The following is a 22,099-nucleotide window of genomic DNA, read 5'->3' on the forward strand; positions in this document are numbered from 1 at the left end:
CAATTCACACTCTGCAGAAATTAAGAGTTGTGCTTACAGTCCCTATTCAGCAGCCACTGCAAGGCAAAGTTCCGGGTCCAAGGAAGAGATCAGAGGCCTTCTAAAAGCAGACCCCTATCAGACTCCATTGTGTATTTATTTCCCTAGTCGAATATATTACCTGGTGCACATGGGCTTTGAATAAATATTAACCAATGTTGATGGGCTTGGTAAGCCTTTAAAATTATTCTAGTCCAACTCCCTTCTTTGCAGATGGGGAATCTGCCTTCCAGAAAGATGAAGTAACCCGCCTGAAGTCCTATAGTTAGTAGCCCTGGTAATGCCAGCACTACAAAGGGGCAAAGTGAGTGCCAAAGCAAGCAGATCGGAGGAGCAAGAAGCATAAACAAGAGGATGTGCACTGCCAGTGATTCCCCCTTTCAAATAAATCTCTTTCTGATGTTCTCCGTACTACCCTATTCCAGGCCCTTATCACCTCTCACTATTCCAACAGTCTTCGGCCTCCCTAGCTACTTAACCTCTTAAAGCCAGAACTTTGCTTTCACTAGTTTCCGGAAATATTCTTCAGAAGGCAAACTACTTCTATATAGGACAAAGGTACCAATTACCGGTATTTCTAAGCTTCCATTCTCCCCATCCAGGAAAAGTTTCTTGGCTGGATTCCCCTACACATTATGATTGTCCATCCTCCAGGATGCACACACATTCCCCTAGGGGCCCAGGGGTCAGGATTGGGCTCAGAAGGGTTTGGTTTAACGCTCGGCTGCTCTTATTTTCCATCATGTCAGAACAAGGGGTCTGCGTTTCAGTCCACATTTGTTGTTAAGTTCTGTGGAGTGGGTTCCGGCTCATAAGAGCCTGTATAAGGCTTCCGAGGCTGTAAATCTTTGTAGGAGCTGAAAGCCACATTTCCGCCCCACTCCCCACAAAGCAGCTGGTGGACTCGAACAGCCAACTTCATGCTTCGCAGATTAATTGTTGTTGTTAAGTGCCGTGGAGTAGTTTCCGACTCATAGCAACCGGGTATAGGGTTTCCTAGGAGCGGCTGGTGGGTTTGAACCGCTGACCTTGAGATTCAAACTGACTTTGCAATCCAGTGCTAATCCTACAGCACCACACCAGGCCAAATGTTGTTAAGTGACTTCAAATTGAGGGGCTGGTTCTGGGTCAATATCCTTAACCCTTAGTTCAGGACTGAACACATCAGTCATCCAACAGATGATGATTAAATGAACGAATAAAGGGCATGAGATCTAGTTTGATGAACAATAATGAAATACAACAATAACTCAGAGAGTAGGCAAGAGGAACTATTCCTTCCCGCCAAACACACAAAACCTCTGTGCTGCCTCCGACCAGTTTCTGAAGGATTCCTCAGGGCAGCTCCAACGCCAAATAGAATTCCAGCCTTCTCTAGGCCCCAGCCAATCCCGGTCGCTTTTCGCACATCGAATCCGCAGCGGGCTCTGATTGGTTTATAGGATTCCCCTGGGGGCGGGCGAAGAGAAGCCGCAGGGAAGGAGGCGGAGCAGGAGCTTGACCCCCTCTAGGCGGCGAATAGGGAACTGCGCAGGCGTGGATGGAATCGCCTAAACAAACAAACAAAACCCACCAGCCCGCGGTCTCCCGCTCCTCCCCGCCCACCTTTTCCTCTCCAGGGCTCTCCCGAAAGCCAATCGCCTCTTTTCCCCGCCTCCGTCTACGTCTGGGCACGTCCCCCCCGCGCCCGGGCCACGCACCGCCCAGCTCTTAACCTCTGCCCGCCCGGCGCGAAGTTAAGAGGCAGGAACGACAGGGCGGTGCGCACTGCTCCCGGCGGGGAACGGAGGCAGAAGCCGGTGCCTGCAGCCCCAGCGGGGCCGACGATGACTTGTTACCGGGGTTTCCTGCTGGGCAGCTGTCGTCGCGTGGCGGGCGGCCGGGCGGCGCTGAGGGGGCCGGGCACGGGAGGCCCCGCCGCGCGGCTGCGGCACCTGGGGCACGGACAGCCGCGCGAGCTGGCGGGCTGTGGCAGGCGCGCGGACGGCGGCTTCCGCCCGTCCCGGGTGGTAGTGGTAGCCAAAACTACCCGCTACGAGTTCGAACAGCAGCGATACCGCTACGCGGAGCTCTCGGAGGAGGACCTCAAGCAGCTGGTGGGTCCCCGCGGCCGAGTGGCCCCGCCGGGGTGGCGGGGCTCGGCCCCGGCCCATTCCCCGGCTCGGCCGCGCCCCCTTGGCGAGACGTCTGGGGACGCCCTCTCCCCAGGCTCCTCGCTCGCCGACCCCCACTCTCTGTGGCTCGTCACTAGCCCGTTCCCCTCACCTGTGTGTCAGAGAAGAGAGGGTCGCCGGTAGCGCAGGCTGCCAAGATGAGGCGCTCGGGGAAGCCTTCCGAGGAGTACGAGGGTGGTCTCGGAGAGGGGGTGCCGGCGCCACCCGCACGGTCTCTTTACGAAGAGCCGGAAGGGAGGTTCGAAAAGAGCAGGGCAACCTTAAATCAACAGGCGGGAGCTTTAGAGACAGAGCCCTAGGTCACCCCAAAAAAGGGGTCCGGGGGCGTCGCTGCGGGCGACGGGAAAGGGTGCGGGTACCGCGGACACACCCCCTTTTACTCGGAAGGATTGCGAGGTCAGGGCACTCCCGGAAGCCTGTGTGGCAGAGCCTTTTCCATGCAGGACTGGTGATCAGACTGGGTTCTTTCTACCACTGGGTCTATTAAAGCACCTGTACCTGTAGGCAGGGATAAAGCAAGAGAGAAAATTCCCCTTGAGTCGAAGTTAGTAAGTGGTGAGGTCAGACAAGGGGCAGGTAAACCGGATTATGTGTGAACTAAAGAAGGATGTCTATAATGTAGCAATAACTCCACAATAGACTCTACTTGGAATAGATATAAATATCTTTGCAAAGTATATAAATCCATCCAAGAAAAGGAATTCTGAAAATTTTCTTCCCTCCCCTGTTTTTTGAAACTTCTGATTCTTTTGCCCCCATCTACTAATTTTAGGAGAAGCGTAACCTATCTTGCTGTGAACTATCTGCCCAGAAAAATCTCCAGTAAGCGTCTGCAATTGATGGCCACAAGACTTTGGAAATAGTTCAGTACAAGCTTATTTAGCTTGTTCTAACAATAATGTTTGTAATCTTCCCCAGAGTTATTTTGTAGAAGCATGTATTTACATTGTAAAGCCTCTTTACTGAACTGAATCTACTTACAGCATTAAATACCTCGATTCTTTGATCAGTTCATTGAATAGGGTTCTTGCATCCATTTGATGAAAGTACTGGATGCAGGTTTGCTTCCTTTCCCACAGTGTTTGAAGATACTGATGTATAAGAGAACACTTGCATCATTAAAATAGTAAATCAACAGTTTGAGCATGAGACTGGGTTAGTTCTGTTTGTGCTGTTGTTAGCTGCTGTCCCCTCAGCAGACCCTATGCACAGTGCAACTGTACTAATAGGGTTTTCATTGACTGATTTTTGGAAGTAAATTGCTTGGCTTCTCTTCCTAGCCTTAATCTGGAAGCTTTGCTGAAACCTAGTTAGCATTATAGCAATTTACATGCCTCCAGGGCTAATGGTCAAGGAGCTCTGGTAGCTTAGTGGTTACCAATCCGGCTGCGAATGTAAGGGTCAGCAGTTTGAAGCTACCAGCTGTTCCGTGGGAGAAAGATGAGGCTTTCTGCTCCTGTAAAGCTTTACAACCTCGGAAACCCTGTACAGGGTCGCTATGAGTTGGAACCGACTCCATGGCACATAACAACAACAAGGGCTAATGGTCAGACTACAAAGTCGTTTGAACTGCAGAGTCAGTGGTTCAAGCTCACCAGCTGCTCCTTGGAAACCCTATTCACGGTCACTATGGGTCGGAATCGACTCCACAGCACTTAACAACAACTGACAAACTGCTGGTGGCTGCACTGAGGTGCATTTGCCAGGAAGTGCACATGGGTCTTCCATACCATAGAGGAGTGACCAAGAGTTCTGCCACAAAACTACCGCTGCCCTCAAGTGTGTGTTAGGGGGTGAAATTGTGAGTAAGGCAGAAAATGATAATTTCAGAAAGAAGTACAATTTTGGGAAAGAGGTGTGCCCTTTGTGTTGTACTCCTAATTTTACAAGGTGTATGAATTAGTTCCTTAAGGCTGCCATAACAAAAATACCACAAATTGGACAACTTAATAAAAACAAATGTGTTATGTCTCAGTTCTGGAGGCAAAAAAAAAAGTCTCAATCAGGATTTTGGCCAGACTGATTCCTTCTGAGAGTTCTGAGAGAGCAATTGTCTAGTACCTCTGTTCTGGCTTCTGGTGGCTCTTGGCAACCCTTGTAAGTCATTAATTTAGGGATGCAGCTTCTTGAGGCTGTTCACATTTATATACCACTCAGATGGTATTCAGACCCATTCTGCTCTACTATGAAGTCAGATGAACTGGGTAACATCTGCAAAGAATATTTTCAAACCAATTAACAATCACTTGTATCAGAGATTAGGACTTCAATTAAAATTTTGCAAGGGACACAATTCAATTCTTACCGGTTTACTTCGTAGCAACTATCAAATGCCATATATGCATAAATATATTCTTCAGGTGATTGTATGGAAACCATCCACTGTATTTAAAATAACCCATTTATGTGGCATGTTGAGGGCGTGAGATAGGGGTCTAGAGCTTCAGAGTTCTAGGTCCTAGTTCAGTATAAGTGACTTCATCTAAGTCTCTAACTTCCCTGGGCCTCATAGGTGAAAATGATACTCTTTGTGTAGCCCTGCCAGTTTTCAGAGTGCTTTCACCTACTTCAGTATGTGAAACACTACAGTTGGACTAGATAGCCTGCAAGATCCTTTCTCATGCTGGCATTTGGAAACTGATAACTTTTTCAAGGCCTCAAGAAAATGGGTGGCATCTGAGTGAGGTTTAACTCTTCAACCTCTGTACTAGATGGCTACTCATAAGGACTTTGAAAAGGTAGGCAGATTGAGAAGTCTTTAAAAGCCAAACCTAGTGTTCCTTTCTGAACATCTGAAGATAATCTCTGCTAGGTCAATATTTGTCTATTGCTAGTTAAAACAATCCTTGTGAGGACCGAGCAGTGTTTCGTTCTGGTGTACTTAGGCTCACTATAAGTCAGAACCAACTGGACAACACCTAACAACAGCAGATATTTGGGATAAAAAAACTTAGAAGTAAGACTCCTGGATTGTAAAAAACACACTTTTTTAATTGCCAGACAGTAGAATTGTTTTCTGATGTGTTTGTTGTTATTCCGATTTATTAGATTATCCCTTATTGATTTGAGTCTGTTGTGGATATTAGACCAGTACTAAGACTGGAATATTAGGTGGAGCTTAGACAAGAGATCAAGACAAGCCCATGTTCTAAGATGGGATTCTGTCATAGTAGTGGGAAGGGTTTTGTAGTACTTGCTATGTTGGTGGAGTCAGAGATTCTAAGATACATGAATTGCGGATGGGACATAAAATAAAGGCCTTCTGGCACCCTGACTGCTATGTCTGTAGTGTCATGGTAACCTGAAGTTTTATATTAAAGCATTGTCTTTGTTGTGTTGATGGTGGCTGCTTTCTTGTCTCTAGTGTTGTCAGGTTACTTGTGAAAATGCAAATGTCAGATGAATGATGGAGTGCCAGTCTGTTTTTTTATTCTGAAGTCTTAATGCCTTTAGCTCACTGGAAGCTTAAAGAATTAAAAGAAATACTTCTTTGCTGATAAACGATATAAAGAATAGATTTACATGCTTCAGACTAGGTAAACATTGGTACTGTGGACTGGGTGATGGGGAAGGATGAGGCTGCCTGCTTCCGTACGATTTACACTCTAGGAAACCCTGCGCAGTGGCTCTCGGAGTCGGAATTGACTGGATGGCAGTGGGCTTGGGGCTTCATTGCTTTATTTCTAAATATTGCTTTATTTCCACCCTGACTGGCCAGTGGTGCCTCATGTGAATACAGGATTTCTAATCACAGATTTCACCTCTATCAGATCCTGACCTTGCAAGGGCTAATACAGTTATTAGTTTCGTTTCTTTGCATCATCAGAGATAATACCTGTTGGGAATTGGGGCATTTTTGTCAATGTTACTAGTGAGGATGGCCAGGATACTTACAGATTAGACCTGAAGCTGAATCAAGACTGATTTGGATAAAGATTTGGCATTGGAAACATACCTTTTTATCCAAATGAAAACTTTTATTTAAAAACTCTTTTAATATGTAACAAATAAGAAGTCAGCAATTTCTATACCCCATGCCCGCTTCCCCTCAAGTCTCAGAACCCCACAGGCAATCCTCTTTAATGGTTTCCATTTTTAGCTTTTTTCCCCCCTTTGATTATCTTCATAACGGGATAGGATAATTTCATTTAGCAGTCTCCTCTATTACTGAATTTTTAAGTATTTCCGCTTTCAGCTTTTTAGTGTTTTGGAGGGAGAGTGGAGTGTCTTGGATTTTGTTGTTATTGTTTCTTGGGAAAGATCATGTAGCTAAGGTTACAGTTTTTAAACACATAATACTTTGGCCACATGTATTAATTACATTGTATTGGACAGGAGTGTTTATAAAATTGAAGAACATGATCTGGGGTCCTGCCAGTCTGCTGAGTTTTGGCTTCTCTAATCTTCCAGACACAGGTACCCACCTGAGTGGTCTATCTAAAGTGAACATCTGGTCACACCACTCCTCTGCTTAGAACTCCTCAAGCTCCCAAGAGCTCCTCAGAGGAACTTGTTAAAATGCAGAACCTGGAACTTTAGTTCCTAAGAGGTTGGAGAATTCCCAGACTCTGCTTTCCTAAACAACACCCTTAATGTTTCTGACTCTGGCTGAAATCCAGGGATCTGCATTTTTAACAAGTTTCCAGGTTTGCCAGTGACCCCCAGATCACACTTTGAGAAACACTGCTGTAGGCTAAAGTTAATGATCCAAATAATGTGCCAAATACGGCCCCATGACCTGGCTCCTGTCCACCTCTTGAGGCTCATTGTTGACTACTTCTTGTCTTTAACTTTATTCTCTGGCAGTTATCACAGTTCTTTAGCCCTGGTAGCATAGTGGGGAATGCATTGGGATGGTGGTTCAAACTCATCAGTCACTCTGCAGGATAACGGGAGGCTTTCTCTCTGCTTTTAACATTGATAGTCTAGCAGCCTCTGGAACCTTCTGGGGCAGTTCTACTCCTACTCCCCCCGCCCCGTAGGGTTTCTGTGAGTCAGAATTAGAATTGGATTAAATAGCACTAAGTTTTCAGTTCCCAGTAGAATGGACTTACTTAATTTTATTTAAATTAAAATGATCAGTAATATATTAAAGTGCTTCAAAACGTAGAAGAATCTGAGGATATTCAGTGAAAAGTCTTATCCTATTCCTGTCACTTTGGCACACAGGTTTTACTCTGGAAGTAACCAGTGTTACCATCTCTTGTGTTGTCTTCAAAAAATTCTCTACACATACAGGTTAACATAGCAAAATATTTTTCTTCTTTGCCCACTCTTCTGTGAAATCTATTCTTAAAAAGCAAAACCAGAAAAACCTCACATACTTGTGGGGATTGTGCTTATGGGCCATAAATGTCCTCATTTAATTTTTTTTTGTAACATAGTATATACATGTAAAATAGTCTATGTACATTTATCCCTTATTTATTTAACACTTCTTGTTGGGTGCCATCAAGTTGGTTCTGACTCACAGCTACCCTAAAGCACAACAGAACGAAACACTGCCCAGTCCTGTGCCATCCTCACAGTTGTTATGTTTGAGTTCATTGGTGCTGCCACTGTGTCAATTCATCTTGTTGGTGGTCTTCCTTTTTTATTGCTGATCCTCTGCTAAGCATGATGTGCTTTTCCAGGAACTGGGAAACGTGTTCAAAGTAAGTGAGACGAAATCTCACCATCTTTGTTTCTAAGGAGCATTCTAACTACTTTTTCCAAGACAGATTTATTTGTACTTCTGGCAGTCTGTGGTACATTAAGTATTCTTGCCAACACCTTAATTCTAATTTAACACTTCGTTGTTGTAAGATGATGCTATTCAGTTGGTTGCGACCCATAGTAACCCTATGTACAGCAGAATGAAACATCGCCCAGTCCTGTGCCATATTCACAATTGTTACACTTGAGCCCATTGCTGCTGCCTCTGTGCCAATCCATCTCATTGGGAATTATCCTCTTTATTGCTGACCTTCTACTTTACCAGGCATAATGCCCTCCAGGGACTTGTCCATCCTGATAGCCAAAGTATGAGAGACAAAGTCTGGCCATCTTGGTTTCTAAGGAGCGTTCTGGCTGTACTTCTTTCAACACAGATTTGTTTAATATTTTTCTCCAACACCATAACTCAGATGCATCAGTTCTTCTGCGGTCTTCCTTATTCCTTGCCCAAATGTTGCATGCATTTGAGAGTATTGAAAATACCATGGCTTGCTTTCAGGCGCACTTCAGTCTTCAAACTGACATCTTTACTCTTGAAGACTTTAAAGCGGTCTTGCGCAGCAGATTTGGCTAATACAATTCGTTGTTTGATTTCTTGATTACTGCTTCCATGAGAGTTAATGGTGAATTCAAGCAAAATGAAATCTTTGAAAAACATCAATCTTTTCTTCATTTATCATGATGTTATTTATTGGTCCAGTGATGAGGACTTTTGTTTTCTTTACATTGAGGTGGTCTTGGTCTTCATCAGTAAGTATTTTAAGTCCTCTTCACTTTTAGCAAGTAAAGTTATATCATCTGCATATTGTAGTTTGCTAATCTGTCTTCTTCCAACCTGATATCACACTAATATACATATAATCCAACTTCTTGGATTGTTTGCTCATCGTACAGTTTGAATAAGTATGGTGAAAGAGTACAACCCTGGGGCACACCATTCCTGATTTTGAACCATTCAGTGTCCCCTTGTTATTCTGTTCCAATGACTACATCTTGGTCTATGTACAGTTTGCTCATGAGCACAATTAAGTGTTCCGGAATACTCATTCTCTACAGTATTGTCTACAGCTTGTCATGATCTACCCAGTTTAAAGCCTTTGTATAGTCAGTAAAGCACAGGTAAATATCTTTATAGTATTCTCTTTCAGCCAACATCCATCTGATACCAGCAATGATATCCATTGTTCCAAAACCTCGTCTGAATCAGCGTGAATCTTGGCAGTTTCCTGTGAGTGTACTGCTGCAGCTGCTTTTGAACTATTTTTAGCAAAATTGTATTGGCATGTGATGTTCTGCATTCTCTTGGGTAACCTCTCTCTGCAGCGGTCACAAATACAGATCTTCAATCAATTGGCCAGGTAGCTAGCTATCTTCTAAATTTCTTGGCATAGATGAGTGAAAGTGTCCAAAGTAGTGCATCACCTTTTTGAGCAATTTCTATGTGTATTCCATCATTTCCAGGAGCCTTGTTCTTTGCCAATGCCTTAGTACATCTTGGCCTTCTTCCTTCAGTACCATTGGCTCTTGAACATAGGCTACCTCTTGAAATGGTTGAACATTAACCATTTCTGTTTGGGACAGTGAGTCTGCATATTCCTTCCACCTTCTTTAAATGCTTTCTGCATCATTCAATATTTTGCCGAAAGAATCCTTCAGTATTAAAAGCCAAAGCTTGCGTTTTTGGTTTCATTCTTTAGTTTCCAAAATGCTGAACATGTTCTTCTCTTTTGGTTTTCTAAGACCTGTGTACATTTCATTATATTAGTTGACTTTATCTTCTAGAGATGGCCTTTGAAATTTTCTGTTCAGCTCTTTTACCGCCTCATTTCTTCATTTGCTTTAGCATCTCTGTGCTGGATAGCAAATTTCAGAGTCTCTTCTTATATCCATATTGGTCTTTTATTTATGCCACCCTTTAATAAAATATCTGTATTCAAGGAGGGCTCACCTGACTAGTTCTTTTCTTCCTAACTCTAAACTGGTAAAATTTTAGGAAGTGATAAGGTTCAAAAATAGTCTTGGCCTATGCCACTTAACCATCACAAAGTTTTGTGATCTAATGAGTATTTTACAGTTGTCAAGCAGGAGTAAAATACCTGGTTAATATAGGGCATGGCTCAGTGGCTGGTGCCTGGATTAAGAACAGATGTGAGTTTTAACTCTGGCACAACCACCTGTCAGCTTTACAGATATTGGAAAGTAACCTAACCTCTTTTTGTCACTTCATCATCTTTGAAATTGGTATAATAATACCTTCTTTTTTTGTTATTGCAAACCCAAAATGTGTTTATTTAATATATTCATCACCAGGGCTAAAAAGGAGAGTTAATTTAAAAACAAACAAACTGATGGCACAGTTTAAGATCGAGTCCTGTACAGAAATCAAGGAATGGACAGACCATCTAAGGAAAAAAAATAGACAACACAAGGAAAGTCTGGATAGATGGGGTCAGGGCTCTTGGCTGGGACTTGCTTCAAATAGGTTTCCTGCAGGTATTTCTTAAAGGCCACAGGTGGGGGTTTTCCAGAGCTTGGCAGCATGTGTGTTCAAGGGGCTATCGATACTGGCTTCTCCCAGCAGGCTCTGGATCGAGAGGAGGATGGTCCTAACGTCATAGAGGGCAGACCACTTGTCCTTCAGGGTGTCTAGACAGATGTTATCCTGAGTGTCCCTGTTGGGGTGGTAGCAGGAGATGAGGAACTTCACTGTGGGTGCATTGTAAGGGTAGCCACTGGGGAACTTGAGGGAGAGCTTCTACTTCAGGTCTTAGTATACTGTGCCAGCTACTCCATGGATGGCCCCCACCCCACTTGAAAAGGTTGTCTGATTCAGGGAAGGCAAAAACGCCTTTGTCACCAGACATTATGAGGGTCACATCAGCTCCTGCTGTAATGTCTTGCCCATGGAGCCCCAGGCAGCACCCCCACTGCGCTCAGCCCCTTTCTGGGCAGTGACACTGGCTACTTGCGGTTCTGGGAGGCAATTTGTTAGGCGCTCATAGAGAACCAGGAACTCAGAAGACAAGACTGCAATTCTATAATAATACCTTCTTAACATAATTTTTGGGAATACTTAGATAATCCATATGCAAATAATTTGAAGAATCATAATCTAGTTTTTTTTGTCGTTCGTTCCTGTTCATAGCAACCCCAAGTATAACAGAATGAAACACTGTCTGGTCCTGTGTGCCCTTCTCAAAGTGGTTATGTTTGAACCCACTGTTGCAGTTCAGTCCATTTTGTTGAGGCTTTTCTCTTTCCTGACCTTTTACTTCAACAAAAGCAAACTTTACTTCTCTAAGGATTGGTCCATCCTACTAACATGTCCAAAGCACATGAGACAAAGTCTTGTCATCCTTCCTTCTAAGGAACATTCTGGCTGCACTTAAGATAGGTGTGTTCGTTCTTTGGGCAGTCCATGGCGTATTCAGTTTTCTTTGTAACACCATAATTCATTGGCCTGAATTCTTTATAGATTTTCCTTATTCATTTTCTGGCGTTCGCATGCATATTGGATAAATTGAAAATGCTATGGCATGGGCCAGGCCCACCATAGTTTTCAAACGGACATCTTTGCTTTTCAACACTTTAAAGAGGTCTTCTGTTATCAAAATGCCTAACGTATTCTATCATTTGATTTTTTTTTTTTTTCAATGCTGCTTCCATGGGTGTTGATTGATGGTTCCAAGTAAAGTGAAATCCTTGACAACTTCAGTCTTTTCTCTATTTCTTACGATATTGTTCATCATAAGATCACTAGGTGAGGATTTTGGTTTTCTATATGTTGAGGTATAATCCATACTGAGGGCTGGAGTCTTTGCTTTTAAGTTCTCTTCACTTTCAGCAAAGAAGGCTGTGCCATCTGCATATCACAGACTGTTAATGAGACTCTCTCCAATCCCAATACCATCTTCATGATATCTAGCTTCTAGGATTATTTGTTTAGCATGTTAATATTGCAGTTGAGTGCCATCAAGCCAGTTCCAACTCATAGCAACCCTGTATAGAGTTTCAGAGGAGCAACTGATTGGTCTGAACTGCCAACCTTGCAGTTCATAATCCAGTGCTGATCCTACAAAGCCACACAATAAATAAAATGAAAGGATACAACCCTGATGCACACTTTTCCTGATTTTTAAATCATGTAGTATCTCCTTGTTCTGTTTGAGCAACTGCCTCTTATTTTATATATAGGTTACCCATGAACACAATTAAGTGTTTTAGAATTCCCATTCTTTGCAGTGTTAGTCACAATTTGTTGTGATCCACACAGTTGAATGTCTTTTCATAATCAGTAAAACACAGATAAACATCTTTCTGGTATTCTCTGTTTTCAGTCAAAATTTAACTAATATCAGTGATGATAGTCTTAGTTGCGAGTCCTCTTCAGAATCCAATATGAATTTGTCAGTTCCCTGTTGATACACTGTTGCAACTGCAACTGATTGTGGATTATCTTCAGTAAAACTTTACTTTCACATGATATTAATGATGTTCAGTGGTTGTGGTTATGTGCCGTGGAGTCAGTTCTGACTCATAGTGACCCTGTACAGGGTTTCTGAGGCTGTAAATCTTTACGGGAGCAGATAGCCTCATCTTTCTCCCACGGAACAGCTGGTAGTTTTGAACTGTTGACCTAGAGGTTCGCAGCCCTATTCATAACCACTATACTACCAGAGCTCCTTAATGATATTCAATAGCTTCTAGAGTTTGCTGGATCACCATTCTTGGGAACGGATATGAATATGAGTCTCTTCCATTCTGTTAGCCTAATTTCTTGGCATATGCAAGTAAGCTTTTGCAGTGCTGCATCAGTTGGTAGATACATTTCTCTTGGTATTCTGTCAATTCCTGGAGCTTTGTTTTTTGTTTTTGTTTTTTGCCAGTGTCTTCAGTGCAGCTTGCATTTCTTTGATATCATCTGTTCTTGGTCATATGCTATTTCCTGAAATGGTTGAACAATTACTCAGTTCCTTTCATGTTTTTTTGATGCTTCTTGCCTTTAGTATTTTGTCCATACCACTGCCGTCAAGTCGATTCCAACTCACAGTGATCTTGTATGGAGTTTCCGAAACTGTAAATCTTTACGGGAACAGACAGTCTCACCTTGCTCTGTTGAGCCACTGGTAGGGTTGAACCACTGACCTTGTAGTTAGAAGTTCTGTGCTTTCCTACAGCGCTAAAATCCTCCAGTATTGCATCTCGAGGCTTGAATTTGTCTTCAGCTTTTTCAGCTTGAAAAATGCTATGTTCTTCCCTTTGGTTTTGTGTAACTCCAGGTCTTTGCACATGTCATTACAATACTTTGTCATATTCAGGTGCTCTCTTATGCTATCATTTTTTCTGTTTGCTCTAGCCTCTTTACACTCAAGAGCACATTTAAGAGTCTCTTACATCATCCCCTTTGTTATTTTCTTTCTTTACTGTCTCTTTAGTGACCGTTTGCTCTCTTTAAATAAATATAATGCCCTTGATGTCATCCTATATCTCGTCTGGTCTTCAGTCATTAGTGTTCAGTGTGTCAAATCTGTTCCTAAGGTGGCTTCTACATTTAAGTGGGACATGCTCAAGATCATACTTTTGATTCTTACATACTTGTTTTATTTTTTCAGCTACAACTTTTATTTGCATATGAGCAATTGATGGTATGGTACATTGTAGTCAGCTGGCTCTGATTTATGATACTGAGCTTCTCCACAGTCTTTGTAGCCTATTTGATTCCTGTGGATTCCATATGGTGATGTCCATGAGTATAGTTACTGCTTATGTTGAGAAACATTATTTGCTATAAGTCATTGATCTTTCAGAATCATAATTGTGATCACTGGCATCCTTTCTATCATCAAAGCCTTATTTTCATGTGGCACTGTGGAGTATGCAGTTCGGTTTGAACTGCAAGGTTGGCAGTTCAAACCCACCAGTCTCTCCTTGGAAATGCTATACAGGGTTGTTATGAGCCAGAATTGACTTAATAGCGTTTAACAGCAACAACAACAGCAAATCATTTTTTTTGGAATCCTGTTTACACTGTGGGGTAGGCATTGGGCCTGCTAACTGCAAAGATAGTGGTTCAAAATCCACCAGTTGCTTTCTCTGTGGAAAAGGATGAGGCTCTCTGCTCTCATCAAGACCGTTTCAGAAGCCCTGTATAGGGTTGCTATGAGTTAGAATCGATTTGATAGCAGTGGGTGGGTAGGATCCTTCTTTGTTTCCAACTGTTGCATTAACAATCACCAGTAATAGTATATTTTGATTACATTTTCTCAATTTCAGATTGCAAAAGTTGGTGAGAATCTTCAATTTCTTCATCTTTGACAGGAGTGGCTTTGCATAAATTTGAATAGCAGTCGTTCCTTATAGTCATATGGATACTTTCTATCACTGATAATGTTGCATTTTCAGATAGATTGTGGAATGTTCATTTTGACATTGTAACACCATTCTTCTAGGCCTAGTAGACCATGTGATTATCTCATTCAAAATTGTCGGTACTGGTCAGTTTTAGCTCACTAATATTGATCTCTCTGCATTCCATTTCATTATTTACAACCTCCAATATTCCTAGATTCATACTTCACGAATTCAGCAGTATGATTATTGGGTGTTTGCAACTGTTTCTGATTTTGTGTCATGCCGTATCAACAAATGATGGTTCTGAAAGTTTCACTCCATCCACATGATTCAGGTTGACTCTACTTTGAGGAGTCTGTTGTTCCCCCATGGTATTTTGAGTGCCTTCCAACTGAGAGATTCCTCTGGCACTATGTCAGTTTTCTGCTGCTATTTATAAAATTTTCTCTGAACGATATTTTTAGAGGCAGGTCACCTGGTCTGTCTAGTTTGTCTCAGTCTGGAAGCTCTGCTGAAACCTGCCCACCATGGGACAGGTATTTGAAATACCAGTGGCATAACTTCACATACCAGCATTACAGCAACATGCTGACAGACGAGTGATCTAAAATTTAGTTTTTCAGCCATGATAATGTCTGCATATTTATTTAATGTCAACATATTTATCAAATCATCTCTCTAAATCAGTACTGACTTGGTCACTTCAGATTAGCTATTTTTAATTTTCTTACAGAGGGTTTTTAAAATTAAGTTCTTGGAGGAAGTTACAGTTGTAGACTTTTGAATTCCTTTCAAGAAGTAAAGTTATAATGGAGAAAACAATTAGAAAAATTGTGACCTGCTTTAAAAACAGTTGTTTACAGTATCACTGTTGCAAATATCCAGGAAATTTATTGCTTGGCTTTTTTTGTTTAAAGTGTCACTTTAAAGTATTTATTTACAACTATTTATTGACTGTCTGCTAAGTTTGGGACATCCTTCTGTGTCTTGGAGAATCAAAGCTGAATACATTGTTTTCATATGTAAGGAGGAAACATATGACATATTACACTATTTCTAAGTGTTTCATGGAAGTCAAAAGAAGAGAGCACAATTTGAGAAAGGATAGAGGTCAAGGGGGAAAAGATATTTGAATTTGTTTTGTTAAGTTTTAAGTATTTTTTGGTGATCTTTTTAAAGTTTATATATTTAGTTATGAAACACTTCAAACAATATAGAAAATTTCCAGGAAGTAATCAAACTCCTGTGTATATGACTACTTATGCTTCTTGTTGATAATTGCTGGGGAGTCAGTTCCAACTCCTAGTGACCCTGTCTATATAGGGTTTCCCAGGCTGTAAATGTTTACAGGAGCAGAAAACCTCATCTTTCTCCCACAGAGTGGCTGGTGGGCTCAAACTGCTGGCCTTGTGTTTAGCAGTCTAATACTTATCCTATAGAGCCACTATGTTCCCACTTGACAGATGTTAATGTTTTACTTCAGATTTTTCTAAGGAAATCATAACAGTTGTTGTTAAGTGCCATCTAGTCGTTTCTGATTCATAGTAACACAGTATAGGGTTTCCAAGGAGCGGCTGGTGAGCTTGAACTTACAACTTTGTAGTTCAAACCAACTTTACAGTCCAACCCATTAGCCCACAGCACTACAACAGGATTCCATATATATGATTACTATGCATATATTACACATTTACCAATCTGAATGCATGCATGACCAAGTAATAGTTGTTTTGTGTGTTTTTAAAAGTTACGTCAAAGATATTTGCTTTGTAATGCGTGCCTATTCTTTAAACCACCGCTTGTCTCAGTTTGTTGCACTGTGGTGACTTGCATCTTGCTGTGATGCTGGAAGCTATGCCACTGGCATTTTGAATGCTGGCAGGGGCCCCCATGGTGGACAGGTGTCAGCTGAGCTTCCAGACTAAGACAGACTCAGAAGAAGGAGAAGTGAACTACTTCTGAATGATTGGTCACTTGAAACCATGTGAATAGCATTATAACACTGTCAGATAGTAAAATTGTGTTCCATATAATTCAAACCGGTGTGACAGTACACTGACAGGTTGCTGCCAGAGGTTTGAGCTGAATTCAAACGAGGATGTGAAATGAAGGATATCATTGCTGATGCCAGATGGATCTTGGCTGAAAGTAGAGAATTCTAGAAAGATATTTACCTATGCTTTATTGACTATGCAAAGGCCTTGGACTGTTTGGATTAGTGACAAACTATGGAACAACATTTGAGTATTCCAGAACACTTGGTTGTGCTCATGAGAAACCTATACATAGATCAAGAGGCAGTCATTCAAACAGAATAAAGGGACACCCAAATGAGGACACACATCAGGAAAGGTATGCACCAGGGTGGTATTCTTTTACCATAATAAATTTATATGTTGGGCAAATAATCCGAGAAACTAAATTATATGAAGAAGAACGTGGCTTCAGGATTGGAGGGAGACTGATTAGCAACTTGTGATATGCAGATGGTACATACAACCTTGCTTGTTGAAAGAGAAAAGGACTTAAAATACTTACTGATAAAGATCAAAGACTGCTGTTTTCCTTTCACACTTTGTTGTATTTTAACATCAGAACTACTTGAAGAGAAGTGAAGTTGGCTTTTGAGATGTTGTCTGAGAAACACTTGGTTATACTGAAATATATGTGCTTATAGATCTTACAGAAAGATGAGGCTTTCTGCTTCCGTAAAGATTTACAGCCTTAGAAACCCTGTACAGGGCCGCTATGAGTTGGAACCAATTCCACGGCACATAACCAACCACCACCATAGATCTTTTGGAGTCCTGGTATGGCGCTGTGGGATAAAGCACTGGACCGCAAGGTCGATTTGAACCACAAAGTTTGGTGGTTCAAACCCTCCAGCCACTCTTTGGAACAGCTGAGTCAGAACTGACTCAATGGCACTTAACAACAATAATGGATCTTTTAGATTCATACTGTCTTTCCCAGGTATCCTGATTAATAACCTTTTATTAATTTTTAATGGAAGGAAGAATAAGAGAAGGCTTTTTGTTTTTTTTAAAGGAAAATATTAACATTGTTACTAATCCCCGACTGTTGTATGTTGTTGTTGTTAGGTGCCATTGAATCGGTTCATGACGACCCTGTGCAAAATAGAAGAAAACAGTGTCCAGTCCTGCACCATCCTCACAGTTGTAGTTATATGCTTGAGTCCATTGTTGTAGCCGCTTTGGGTTCTGTTGTGTAACGTTTTAGAATGGAGAATATATTTCAAATTTCAGTAATTTCACTAACCTTTTCATTATAAAACATTTCCCAAGAATTCATGTATTCTTGTTTTTGGTTGATTACGATGTTTTTGAAGTCATATTTTTAGGGAGTAGGTAGAAATTTTTATCTTTTGAATGTTTCACTTTGAAAAATAGTTTAAGACCCAATTGAATAATGTTTGAAGATTTTTTAATTGATGCTATATATTAAATGACTTCTTTAAATATCTTCTCTCTTACTTGCCTGGGTTAGGTGGTCCATGTTATTAAACCTTACTAGTCTAGCCAGCTAGATCGCTAAATAGTTAACAGAAGTACTTGTATTCTCTAAATGGATGTGTAGAGCATGAGTTACTAGAGCATTAGTTCACAAGAAGAAGAAATTTGAGTGGGAATAAGAATTTGTGGAATGATATTTCTCCATGAATGTCAAGTATTTGGATGCTAAATGAACTTTGTGTTTAGATTTGGCATTTTAGGCACTTTAGTGTTACTAGCAAAAACTTCCTTATCTTGACATACTTGAAGTTTTTTGTTAGTTCTCCAAACCCCCTTCACGATCTCAAACCAAAGTTCCTAACACTCAACTGCTGAGCAGACCAGAATTTACAGGCTAGGATAAACATGTATGTGTACAAGTCCTATATTGTCCAAACAACAAATCAGACTACTAGGTCAAAAATCTGGCTGGGGAGTTGAAGATGGAGGACCAGCTATACCATTTCTTCTTCATAGCAGACGGTAACAGCATATTTGACCCAAACTGTTCTAATAGATTGATTGCACATTTGGGTTTGTTCTCATTATGCCTAGTAATACTCACTGACCTATTTAAATACACTCAATTGAGTTCAACAATTAATTAAACTCAGCTATTTGAATGAATAAATTTAAAATTTCAGAACTTAATTTCTATCTATAAAAACGTTCAATCTTAAAATGAGCTAAATTTGTAACAGAATAGCATACCATGGTAATTAATCTGCCTTTGTTTAGTTCTAACCGCTTGAAGATGGCATGTATAGCACAGGGTTGTTTTTGTTATTTTCACATAGCAAGGTTATCTTCTCCAGTATCTACTTCTGCACTGTTGTTGCTTTTCTGAAAGATGCATGAATGAATTAATTCAACCATTCTTAGTGAGTACCTAGGTCTTGAGAATACGATGGTGAACAAGGTCACTGCATTCTTGATACATTTTTAGTAAGGGAGATAATCAGATTTAGAAAATACCTAAGATTGAACAAAACTCAGAATTATTTAATCATAATAAAGACTGGATTTGCTAGTCAAAATGAGATTGGAAGAAACTGGGGCTATGGCCCTTGACTACCCTTTAGGTCTCCAGAGGAACTCACCCTTAACATTTTTTCATCCAAGCCGCAGATGGATTATAGGGAGGAACAACAACACTAATAAGGTATGTTTACCATGCAGTGATCAATGGTTCAAAATCAAAAGGGCAAGTTTCCTAAGGACAAAGTTAAGAAGATAGGAAGGTGGGTGGAAGGGAGGAAGTGGGATAACTGTTATTGCATTGAAGAGAGCATTATAATTATTGAGATAAAATTTAAGTGTATGATTCATTGAAATGTAAAGCTGATCTTGTCTGTAAACTTTCACACAATTCACAACAAAAAGTTAAAAGAAAAAAACTAAGGAAATCTTCTTAGTTAAGTGCCATCAAGTTGATTCCAACTCATAGTGACCCTGTATATTCCAATTCAGCTACCTGCAGGTGGCAGGTTTGAACTTCTGGCCTCGTTCAAACCAACCTTGTGGTCCAGTAAATTTATTAGATTATGGAATAGAGTTATCAATAGCAGCAGTAGCTGTGCATCTCTGATCCAACCAGTTCTGACACCTTAAATGTTGAAAAGGACTAGTATTGTGCTGTGGGAGGGCGAGCACTCTAACAAATACACAGAAAAGAACTTGACAAGAATGAATCAATGGGACTAACTCTAGTACAGGGAATGAGGACAAAGAGATGAGATGAAAGAAGGAGCAGAAGCCAGATCACATTGCCTTCTGAAAGTTGGTAAGTATTTTATTAAAAGCATAACTTGCAGAAATATGTTAAGCAGACGGAAGGACATGCTTTGGTTGCTCTGGCTGTTGTGTGCTGTGGAAGAGGAGCCCATTATCTAGTTGTGGGTTGTTTTGTTTATGTTTTACTGTATATATGTTGTTGTTAGGTGCCATCAAGTCATTACCGACCCATAACGACCTTACGCACAGCAGAACAAAACACTGCCCGATCCTGGGCCAACCTCACTACTGTTGCCATTCTTGAGTTCATCGATGCTGCCACTTGGTCATTCCATCTCGTTGGGGGTCTTCCTCTTTTTCTCTGACCCTCCACCTTACCAAACATGATATCCTTCTCCAGAGACTGCTCCCTCCTGACAATATGTCCAAAGTATGAGAAGCAAAGTTTGGCCATCTTGGCCTCCAAGGAGCACTCTGGCTGCACTTCTTCCAAAATGGGGTCTATTGGTTCTTTTGGCAGCCCATGGCACTTTTCAGTATTCTCCTCCAACACCATAACTCAGAAGCATCAATTCTTCTATGGTCTTCCTTATTCACTGTCCAGCTTTCACATGCATATGAGGTTATTGAAAATACCAAGGCTTGGTCAGGTGTACCTTAGTCCTCAACTTGACATCTTTGCTCTTCAACACTAAAAAGGTCTTGTGCAGCAGATTTGCCTAATGCAATACATTCTTTGATTTCTTGACTGTTGGCTTCCGTGAGTGTTGATAGCTGATCCAAGAAGAATGAAGTCCTTGACAACTTCAATCTTTTCTCCGTTGATAAGAATGTTGTTTATTGGTCCATTGGTGAGGATTTTTGTTTTCTTTACTTTGAGATGTAATCCATACTGAAGGCTGTGCTCTTTGATCTTCTTCAGTAAGTGTTTTAAGTCCTCTTCACTTCAGCAAGCAAGGTTGTATCATCTTCATATCACAGATTGTTAATGAGTCTTCCTCCAATCCTGATGCCACATTTTTCTTCATATAATCCAGCTTCTCAGATTATTTGTTCAACATACAGGTTGAAAAAGTATGGCAAAAGAATACAACCTTGTCGCACACCTTTTTAAATTTTAAAACATTCAGTGTTCCCATGTTCTGTTTGAACAGCTGCCTCTTGGTCCAGGTACAGATTCCTCATGAGCAAAATTATGTGTTCTGGAGTACTCATACTTCGCAGTGTTGTGTATAGCTTGTCAAGATTCAAACAATTGAAAGCCTTTGCATAGTCAGTAAAGCACAGGTAAACATCCTTCTGATATTCTCTGCTTTCAGCCAAGATCCATCGGACATCAGCAATGATATCCCTTGTTCCACCGTCTCTTCTGAATCCAGCTTGAACCTCTGGAAGTTGTCTGTCAATGTATGCTTGAAGACGTTTCTGTATTACCTTTAGTGAAACTTTACTCGCATGGGATATAAAAGATATTGTCTGATGATTTCCACATGCCATTGGGTCACCTCTCTTTGGAATGGGCACAAACAACAGATCTCTTCCAATCAGTAGGCCAGATAGTTGTCTTCCTAATTTCTTTGCATAGATGAGTGAGTGCCTTCTGTGCCACCTCACTTTCTTGAAATATTTCAATTTTTATTCCATCAATTGCTGGTGCCTTGTTCTTTGCCAATTCCTTCAGTGCACTTTGGACTTCCTCCTTCAGTATCATTGGCTCTGGATCATACGCTTCCTGTTGAAACGGTTGAACATTAACCATTTCCTTTTGGTACAGTGAGTCTGTGTATTCCTTCCATCTTCTCTTGCTGCTTTCTGCATCATTCAGTAATTTGCCCAGAGAATCTTTTAATAACAAAAGTCAAGGCTTGAATTTTTTCTTTAGTTCCCCAGCTTGAGAAATGCTGAGCGTGTTGTTCCTTTTTGGTTTTCTGATTCCAGGTCTTTGCACATTTTTGTTGTAATATTTGGCTTTATCTTCTCTGATCTTTGACATTTTCTGTTCAGCTCTTGGACCGCCTCAGTTTTTCCATTTGCATTAGCATCTCTACACTGGAGAGCAAGTTTCACTTCCATTTGCATTAGCATCTCTACACTGGAGAGCAAGTTTCATTGTCTCTTCTGACATCCATTTTGATCTTTTCCTTCTTCTTAATGACCTTTTTGTTCATTCCACAACTCTTCTGGCTTCGGTCTTCAGTGGTTTGTTTCGGTCTTCAGTGTTTTGTGTATCAAATCTGTTCTTCAGATGATATATAAATACAGGTGGGATATATTCAAGGTCATATTTTGACTCTTGTGGACTTGTTTTCATTCTCTTCAGCTTCACTTTGAATTTGCATATGAGTAATTGATGGTCTGTTTCACAGACTGCCCCTGGCCTTGTTTTGACTGATAATGTGGAGCTTTCCCATCGTCTCTTTCCGCAGATGTTGTCAATTTGATATCTATGTATTCCATCTGGTGAGGTCCATGTGTATAGTCATCTTCTCATTCTGTCTAAAGAAGGTATTTGAAATGAACAAATCATTGGTTTTGCAGAATTCTGTCATGCGTTCTCCAGCATCATTTCTATCA

The 22,099-nt window shown here is 41.0% G+C and overlaps 1 protein-coding gene across 1 annotated transcript in view; it reads left to right on the forward strand.

The window, feature by feature from the left end:
- Positions 1 to 1,865: 1,865 nt before the first annotated feature.
- The window catches only part of NADK2 (NAD kinase 2, mitochondrial), a 108,548-nt gene continuing 88,314 nt past the window's right edge, over positions 1,866 to 22,099 (forward strand). Inside the window, exon 1 of the mRNA XM_006876551.1 lies at positions 1,866 to 2,332. Within this exon, the coding sequence (XP_006876613.1) occupies positions 1,866 to 2,332 (467 nt within the window). The remainder of the gene's footprint in view (positions 2,333 to 22,099) is intronic.

This window comes from Chrysochloris asiatica, unplaced genomic scaffold (genome assembly GCF_000296735.1).
Source record: "Chrysochloris asiatica unplaced genomic scaffold, ChrAsi1.0 scaffold00390, whole genome shotgun sequence".
NCBI lineage: Eukaryota > Metazoa > Chordata > Mammalia > Afrosoricida > Chrysochloridae > Chrysochloris > Chrysochloris asiatica.